The sequence below is a fragment of the Mandrillus leucophaeus genome, unplaced genomic scaffold (genome assembly GCF_000951045.1).
Source record: "Mandrillus leucophaeus isolate KB7577 unplaced genomic scaffold, Mleu.le_1.0 Scaffold236, whole genome shotgun sequence".
Classification (NCBI taxonomy): domain Eukaryota; kingdom Metazoa; phylum Chordata; class Mammalia; order Primates; family Cercopithecidae; genus Mandrillus; species Mandrillus leucophaeus.
The window spans coordinates 993,777-1,003,455 of record NW_012102432.1 but is presented as its reverse complement, the minus strand read 5'-3'; the positions used below and the strand labels follow the sequence as shown (position 1 = coordinate 1,003,455).

The 9,679-nt window shown below is 35.0% G+C and overlaps 1 protein-coding gene across 6 annotated transcripts in view; it reads left to right on the top strand.

The window, feature by feature from the left end:
• YTHDF3 (YTH N(6)-methyladenosine RNA binding protein 3) overlaps positions 1-8,281 on the top strand; it is a 58,020-nt gene extending 49,739 nt beyond the window's left edge. For all 6 annotated transcript variants that reach the window (XM_011982158.1, XM_011982155.1, XM_011982153.1 and 3 more), the window contains one exon: positions 5,189-8,281. In XM_011982158.1, coding sequence (XP_011837548.1) covers positions 5,189-5,212 — 24 coding nt within the window. In that variant the 3' untranslated portion in view covers positions 5,213-8,281. The remainder of the gene's footprint in view (positions 1-5,188) is intronic.
• Positions 8,282-9,679: the final 1,398 nt, after the last annotated feature.

The following is a 9,679-nucleotide window of genomic DNA, read 5'->3' as shown; positions in this document are numbered from 1 at the left end:
CTCCCCAGTAAGTGGGATTACAGGCATGTGCCACCACGCCCAGCTAATTTTGTGTTATTTAGTAGAGATGACGTTTCTCCATGTTGGTCAGAATGGTCTCGAACTCCTGACCTCAGGCAATCTGCCCACCTCGGCCTCCCAAAGTGTTGGGATTACAGGCGTGAGCCACTGCTCCTAGCTTGTTCATTGCATTTCATATCAAGTGATATGATTGCTTTTTCTCTTTTTCAGATATTCACTGCCCTTCTTCAGCAGTTCTGTTTTATTGTTATTTATGTTCTCAGTGTTTATTCTTCTTTTCCTTTTGAATGCTATGGCCTTTTAGATACACAGTTACTTTTTCCCTTGTGGCTCATTTAGACTCAGTTCTGGTTACTGAAATATTGCTAATGGTGATAAACCTACAGAAGATTACAAGGAGAATAAGTCATTTATCTGTCTTGTCTTGTTAAGGGCATGCAGTAGGCTCCTCTTAGGACATTGAAGAAAGTCTTGGTTTTCAGGCTGTTTCCTGGTTTGAAGTCTAGGGAAGTCTTAGCTCCTTTGTTAACCTCTGTGAAAAAGACAGGAGTTTGCAGTAAACTTCCTTCCAGGCTCATTTCCATGTGACAAATTCCAGTCTTTGCTCTAGGATCCTATGCTGGTCTCCAGTGTATTTGCTTAGTTCACGGTGGGGAAGAAGCCCGGTACCGCTTAGTTTTTCCTCAAGAGATTCAGCCCTTAAATTTCAGAATCTGTCCACAGTGTCTTTTTCTAAAGTATAACTAGGGGCTTAGTCCTTCTCCGGGTATATGGGATCGTGGCTGTTTTTGTGTAATTCAGGTTTCCTTTATCCCTAAGTTACTTTCCAACAACATACCAGTACATGTAATTATGATGTTAACTATGTAATACCTCATTTTATAATAACATCAAAAGTTAATGATATCACTGATAGCTCATAATTTCTTTCTTTCTTTTTCTTTTTCTTTCTTTCTTTTTTTTTGAGACGGAGTCTGGCTCTCTTTTCCTGACTGGAGTGCAGTGGTGCAATCTTGGCTCTGCAGCCTTCACCTTGTGGGTTCAAGCAATTCACCTGCTTCAGCCTCCTGAGTAGCTGGGATTACAGGTGTATGCCACCACGCCTGGCTGATTATGTATTTTTAGTAAAGACAGGGTTTCCCCATGTTGGCCAGGCGGGTCTTGAACTCTTGACCTCAGGTGATCCACCTGCCTCAGCCTCTCAATGTGTGGTATTACAGGCCTGAGCCACTGCACCTGGCCGCTCATCGTTTCTTAGTCTCACGCTTCTAGTGGTCTGTAGCTGATAGTATGCCCATAGATATTGTGTTAAAATATTTTAATAGTAACACTATCAGACACAGTCCATCTTGCTAATATAAATGTGGGGTTGTTTTGGTCTTAAAGCAGAGGTTTTTAAAAAATGGATCATAAACTTTGGGAGGACTTGAGTTCAGTTGATGGATTTTTACCATGCTCTGTGGACTTTCAAATTTGTATTCCACCTGGACCTTTTTCTCCTGTCTGCTACTCATGTATCCAGTTGCCTATTTGACATCTTTATTTAGTTGTCTCATAAGCAGCCTAAATTTACTGTAACTCCTGTTTGTTTGTTTGTTTGTTTGTTTGTTTGTTTTGAGACGGAGTTTCACTCTTTTTGACCAGGCTGGAGTACAGTGGCGCGATCTTGACTCACCGCAACCTCCGCCTCCCGGGTTCAAGTGATTCTCCTACCTCAGCCTCCTGAGTAGCTGGGATTACAGACATGTGCCACCACAGCCAGCTAATTTTGTGTTTTCACTAGAGATGGGATTGTTCAGGCTGGTCTCGAACTCCTGACCTCAGGTGATCCGCCTGCCACAGCCTCTCAAAGTGCTGGGATTACAGATGTGAGCCCCCGTGCCCGGCCATAACTCCTGTTCTTTTGCCTGCTCCAAACTTTATTCATCTTAGTAGAGGAGATGGTATGATACCAACTCTCGTTTCAGTTGCTTAGGCCAAAAGTTCTGGGCTCATACTTGATACTTCTTTCTAACCCCTGATCTAATCCATCAGTAAGTCCTGTTGACGTTACTTTCAAATATATACTGAATCCAAGCACTTCTTAGTAACTCCACCTTTTTAAAGTTGTTATTTTTTTGTCTTTAACATTCAGATTTATTGGCATATTAGCATGATTAACATTTTCATTTACTAATAATACTAAGTGTTCATATCTAGACTTCATTTTTTAAAAATTAGTAATTTCAGAGACTTTTCTGTTGTTTTTTTTCCCCCCCCTCTAGAACGTCAGCTTTTAATTTTGTTTCTCTTTTCTAATTTCCATTATGATGTTTTGGAGACTGTTAGAACTGTGTTTTAGAAATACCAAACATGATTTTTTTTCCTTGTTATCTGTTTTATTTCCAAAATTGATGTCAGAAAATGTGATCTGTATGATACTAATTCTTTGACATTTATTAAGATTCACTGGATAGTAGTTCATTGTATACCTTGGTAAAATATGTACCTTGTAATTATTTGTCTCAGTTTTCTGTATTCTGTATACTCAATCTATATTTTTACTAATGTGTAAATGTGTTAAGTTCTCCTGCTCTCTTAGAAATTTGTCAGCTTCTCTTTGTACTTGACAACTTACTAATATATTTAAAATTGTAGTTCTAGTTTAGTATTGTTACAGCTTTTCAAAAACTGTTATGTAGCATGTGGTGACCATTGTGTCTCCAACAGTGGTTTTGAATTTAAGTCCACTGTCTGTTATTAGTATAGTTGTATGAGTATTCATTTGCTTTGTGTTATTGTATGTCTCTATTAGTCTTAACTTCTCTTTCCTTGTGTGTTAGGTTTATTTCTTATAAATTATGTATAATGGGATTTTAAAGTTTTCTTAGCTGGTATCTGGTGGTTTCATTGATGGGCCTACATTTATTGTGACTCCTAGTTTAAATGATACAAATGTTTATTTCTACCCTCTTGTGCTTTCTAATCTAGATTTTTTTGAAACTCATTCTTCCTTTTCTGTCCTTTTGGGGTATTTTCTTTGTTCTCCCCTTGTCCATTGAGTTGGGAGTTATGCATTTTATATATAGATGATATATATGTAATCTGTATATTTTAGTGATTCATGTAAAGAACATAGTTGATTACAATTCATACTGAAACAGCATAACATGTGGTCCTCATTGTTACAACTGATCATCTTACTGGCATTAAACTACTCTTTGTCTAACTTATCCTTAAGAAAAGTTGCATTTTTTTCCTGTAGTTTCTAGGACTCTTCATGGAGTTGAGAAATTTCTCTCAAGTTTTGATCAGTTATTTTATGGGGAGAATGAGCAGATTGCTGTTATATCTTTTTACTTAATCTCTCTATGTATTTCGTATCTAGCTTATTAGAGTATGCTTCCAAATTTCTCATCTAAAGCTATTTGTTTCCTTTAGCAGTGAATTAAACTTTGTTTCAACTGGTTTGTGAAAAGTTGTAGGACCTTTGTAAAATTAGACTACAGCTTCATGGTACCAAATCCTTGTTTTATCTTTTCTTCCTTTGCTGATATTGTGGGATTTTTGTTTTTGCTTACTCTTTTGAAATGTACTTAATCTAGCTAGCTGTGTCTGTTTTTGTTATTTTAGTCTTCCATTTCAGTGTATCTCACCGATACTCGTTAGTCTATGAAATAGTTTCATTTATAGTTATGTAGTAGGACATTTCTTTTATTAGCTTTATGTATGAAATAATGCTCTGCAAATTTCAGGAATGTATTAAAATGAAAAAGAAAGGACTTTTAGTAACAAACAGCTGAGGTTCTCTTTGAAATTTACAATACAGTTTTCAGGGGATGGAAAACTAAATTGACCACTTGCAAAATATGATTTGTATTTGTTACAGAACATTTTATTTTTACTCATGCAAAAATAAAATGAGAGTAGCAAAAGCAAAGTGAGAGTCTCATAATGTGTTAAACACCAGTGGTTTTCAAAGTACAGTTTCTGGACCAGCAGTCCAGAATCACCTGTGAACTTGTTAGAAATTCAGATTCTCAGGTTCCATGTCAGACCTCTGGGACCCAGACGTGCCATCCAGGTAGGTGACTCTGATACTTGTTTTAGAACCACTAAGTTACACATTAAAACAAGGTTGTACAAACTACTTGATGTGTTCAGTTGATAGGCATGTACAATGCTAGTCATTTTTTCATCAGAAATATTAAAAATATTTGATTACTAATAAACGTTATTTGACTCAGTTTAACTTTTGTTCAAGTAGTTTTTGTTTTTTAAAATAGGAATTGTAATTTTTCTCCCAATTATGTTATAAACCAGCATTCAACTGAATTTGTCTAACACTCATCTTTTTTTTTTTTTTTTTTTTTTGAGATGGAGTTTTGCTCTTGTTGCCCAGCCTGGAGTGCAACGGTGCAATCTCGGCTCATGGCCACCTCCGCCTCCTGGGTTCAAGCGATTTTCCTGCCTCAGGCTCCCCAGTAGCTGGGATTACAGGCATCTGCTACCACGCCCAGCTAATTTTTATATTTTTAGTAGAGACATGTTGGTCAGGCTGATCTCGAACTCCTGACCTCAGGTGACCCACCTGTCTCGGCCTCCCAAAGTGCTGGGATTATAGGCATGAGCCACACGCCTGGCCTCGTTTTAACTTTTTAATGCGAAAAGTTATAGTGTGCTGAAAGAGAGAGTGTAAGATATGGAGGAAATCTGTGATTTAAAGTTTTTTTATTAATCTGAAATCTTCATTGAATGCAATTGTACTGCAGTTTAATGCAACTTTTAACCTTTTTCTCCTACCCCTACCTCAACCAATAGCTTTTAGTCTGACACCTCAAGATCAAAAACTCATTGAAAGGTTATAAAGACGTTATTATATTCTCATCATAAACAAACAATAGGGATGTGGAGAGGATCTATACTCTCCTGAAATAGGTCTTTGTGTTTGGGAGTTCTTTATTTAAAATGTTCTGTGGTCTTTGTGTTTGGGAGTTCTTTATTTAAAATGTTTTGTGGTAATAATCTCACTATGGTATATAGAGGTAATTATCAGTTGTTTTTAATTACTTGAATTAGTACTTGAACTTTATGTGGAGATGATTTACATTATATGTGCATATAGTTTAAATCTTTAAATAATGAGAGTTTTTCATTGTAATTCTTTTTGTGTTTTTTTTTTTTTCAGGAGAGAAATAGAAACAAACAATAACCATATGAAGATGTCCTGTTAAATTTACAACACTAACGATGTAGACTCTGGAAATGCCTAAAAGAAGACGTTATTAAAGCTTTTTTTCTGCTTAAGGTGACATCTTTGAACACTTTAACACAAAGTTGACTCTTCTCGTAATGGTTTTCATCAGCGCATCTGCCCTTATACTCTCACCAAACACACTTGAGAACTGTTAACTTCGTCAAGCACTTTCTGTCCTGAAGCTTTTACCAGTATCTGCTGTCTTTTGTAATTATGCATCCTAGCTAAGGCACAGAAGACTGAATGAATGCAAGGATTCATTAACTCTTTGAATTTGTTAAATACTAACAGTTAACCATTAGAAGTGGTTCAATGATGTAAGAGTCACACTGCTTCAACTTTTTCTTTGTTGTAGTTTTTAAATTGTCGATTTTTAGCTATTTGACAGATTAAAAGCAAAATAATCATGCCATATTTAGTCCTGGAGTTCAAGTCTAAATGTTTATGTGAAAAATTATTGTAGTAAACTTTTAATATGGCAAAGCAACCTTAAGCTCTATTTTAGCCAAATGAAACATAATCTGAAATTATATTAGAACATTTCCCTTGTCTTCAAACTGTTTGGTGTAACAGAATATTGATATGCAGCTTGGTGGATTTCACCAGTTAATGCACATTCTTCTTCCCTCCTCCCCCCATTAATATGTATACTGAAAAATGTGCATTTGTCTGAGGAATTATTTTGTTTGCTACCACTTAATGAATCTCAAAATTTTGAGTAAATGTACCTCAGTCTAATCAGACTTTTTATGACCTTTATAACTACATTTAAAACCCTTAATTCCTATTTCTGGGTGTTTGCGAGCCTGATTGCTATCATGAAGTAAAAATTTATTACTCTAGGTATTCACTAGCTCAATAAACATAGTTCTTGTTTAGCAAGCATATATTGTTCCTCAGCTCTTTTCTCCAGCTTTTGCAGTGTCCTGGCATCCTTAAAATACTTTGAAAATATGGCCTTGATCCATGGATTAAATCAGTATCTAAGTGAATGTGTTGATGTTTTATTGATCAGATCTATATCAGTGGGAATACAGCATATATCTGGATATTCTTATAGTTATCTTTTTAACATCTTATTTTTTTCATTAATTACATATCAACATTAATTTTGTATCTTGAAGCAAATTGATTTTGTATAATTAAATGTGTCAAGCATCTGTATTAATTGATTTGATGGCATAAGGTTATGAAAATAATGTACTGCCCCATGTATTACCGTTCCAAAAGGAGAAAGCTATGTAGAAAGATACATTAAGGGTGAAAATAGCAATACAGTAGATTTGAATACCTTGATGTTTTTGCATTACTTCATTTATGTTTACATCATGTTTAGAAATGTTTGCATTTACTATGGTCTTTGGTCACTTCAGCTCAAAAACCTAGTGATGGATATTTCTTTGAGGCTTTCATTTATATAATTTTGTTTCGTACAATGTTTTTTTAAAATGTGCAAATACTGTATTCAAGTGAAAACAGTATTTGTAGATAACCATAGCTACTACACAGTTCTTTGGTAGTCCCAGTGTAGTTATATCAGTGTTTACTGAAGGGAACATCAAAATATTAATGGTATATTATAAAATAAAGACTTTCTTAAAGGAAAATTGCACCTATTTTACCTTTTTAAGAGTAAGCCATGAAATCTTGTAACATGTCTCTTAACTATTTATAATGAAAAGTGGCATTTGGGTATAGTCACCACAGCAATGTTCTACATCCCTAAGATTACATAGGTAGGACATGTCAAAGATGACTGTTGTCATTCTGGAGGTCCTATTAGAGAATATTATAAAAGGGTGACCTTGTAGGAAGGATCTGAGTCCTCCCCCTGAGGTTCTCTTTTTCTTGGTGCTTTATTAGCAACTCTGGATATTTTTATAAAACTAGTTACATTATAAACGGTTTCAAACATGTTTAATTTACATTAGGTTTTTATGTAAGAGTGTCATGGAAGCACTCAGCAAGCAGGCTGATTGCAATAGACTCAGACATGTGAATAAGTGTAATTGAGAGTCTATTCATGGTGAGGAGTACATCCCAGTGCCTTTAACCTGGATTTCTAATCTTAAGTGAAATGGGTGCAGCATTCCTTTGGAAAAAAAAAAACTTTTTATTTTCAAGTGATAATTTTGTGTTTTTCTCATACAAGTTTTCTCCAGAGCACCCACCTTCTCTTCCTTCTTGGTCTGTCATTATATTGCAAAATATTTTTCCTCTAAATGAAATTATTACAGGTTGTCTCAAGTACAACCAGCTGAATGTCTCTTAACTGTGGGGACCAAAAGGGAGAGAGCCTGGGGTCTACAAAAGGAGACACATCATCAAATGTTTGAATGATCACAAATTAAGACATTATCAGCCCAGTAAATTTCTTGCTTAATGTTTTTCCAAGTTCTGGCTTGAATATTTCTTATTAAAGTTATCTTATGTGGGTATTTTATTTTGAAAGGTATTATAGTTTGTATATTTAACAGTAAGGAGGAAACTGTAACCAAAATTAGTATTTCTCTATACATATTGGTACTTGAAGATTCCTTTCAAAAGAAATCCAGCCTTTTCCTAATTTTAGTTCTTAATTTCTCTTTTTAATTTAAGTGATCTTTCTAATTCGAAAGCTGTGTTCTTTTTGAATACCATGCATGGGGGTTAAGCTGATGTTAAAACAGTTTGCAATAAAAAAAGAATCAGCTTAAGTTATTTAATCATTTCAAGTGCATTCTGCATCCTTTAAAAATAAGTTTAAGAAATTTAAGAGAATTGTGTTTTCATTAAGTTTTGCATATCTTTTGTTATGCCATGTAAATTCCCTTTTTCGTATGATTAAAGGAAGGTTATGATAAAATGATTAGTTCATTTACATTCACTTGTAGCAATTACATGAGAATTTGAATTTTGTCGTGTTTGGGTTTGTTCATTCCTGTGAATGATGGTACAGTTAGGTGAGATTTTCTGTTATGGTACCCAAACTCACCATTTGGTCCTCTTTAATCTTTGAGGGTTTCAATAAAAATTGTTCACTCACATCTGTGTTCTTTCCATTTTATCTTCATGAGTATGTATTACTTGCCAGAAAATGTAACATTTTTGCCTACTCTTACAGATTTCCTGATATATTTTTCACATACAGATAGATTATATCACTCCTTCTAGTTGACTATTTAAATGAAGTAGAGGAATTAAACAGATTAATACTACGCTTAGAGCAAAAGAGAAAGAGAAGGCGTGTTTGTTTTTTGTAGCAGGAGGAAATAGTGGCAGCAGCGAATAATCCTAACGCCCCACTCTTGGTACCAAGGAATGCTTTTCTGACATTGTGTGCATTACCTCTTGGGATTGATAGTTTATGTCGATAAGATCATGGTGTCTCCAGATGATGCACTGATTATTGCTAGGCTCTCTAAGGTATTTGTTCAGATAGGAAAATTACAGAATTGTTTTGTGTTGTCAAAACCAGCAGGCTACATATAACACTACTGGTCTGTGACCCAGGCACAAGCTTAAAGAGTCGCTCCAGGTGCCTACACTGCAGCAGCATCAGAATCCTCCTTTTTATTACTGGTCATCTAGAGAGAGCAAGGGTGTATGTCTCATCAGCATATTAAAATTGAGGACAGTCAATCATAGGGCCTAATTTAGCTTGGCTTTATCTTGCTTGGTGATATTGGATTTAGTCATTCTAGTCTATGAACCAACATATTCTTGCAGTCAGAAGTTAACTGACCAAAGCTGCTATCTTTCTAATCACAGTACTTGCCATTGCATAATCTTGATGTATTCTTTCCTCATTTCTCTTGGTGCAATAGTGAGAAAAAGAACGGTCTCTCTCTCTATATATATATGTGTGTGTGTGTGTGTATATGTGTGTATATATATGTATATGTAACCCATAAGTAGTGGCAGTTTAAATGTGATTTATTTGTAAATAGTGCACCAAATTCAGAATTTATCACCTTTATAATTTTAGTTACCTGTATAACGCTAGGACTAAATCTAAATGAAAAATTGTTTTTGTAAAACTTACTGTTTAAGGAAGGTTATGAATGCAGGGTTAATAACGCTGGAAGATTCCCCACTTCTTCTGCCACCATACTTTTTCCTTCATAGAACACACTTAAAGATTTAGATATTAGAATGTTACTTAAAACAGTGTTAGATAATTCTAAGAGACCAATCTATAACCAGAATGAGATTACTGTCTAGGGGAAGATTTCAGTATTGAGAGTTGTAAGACCAGACCTAGTTATTTCCAACTAGTAGGCTTGACACTGATCAAATATTTCTTTTATTGTAAGTGTCCATATTAATAAAATCAGAAGGTTGGAGTAGAAGGCATCTCAAGTTCCTTGCAGTTCTAATATTTTATAATTTATGATTTAAATAGGTAGCTTTGTAGGCTGTGCTTTATTCTAGCAATGGTGA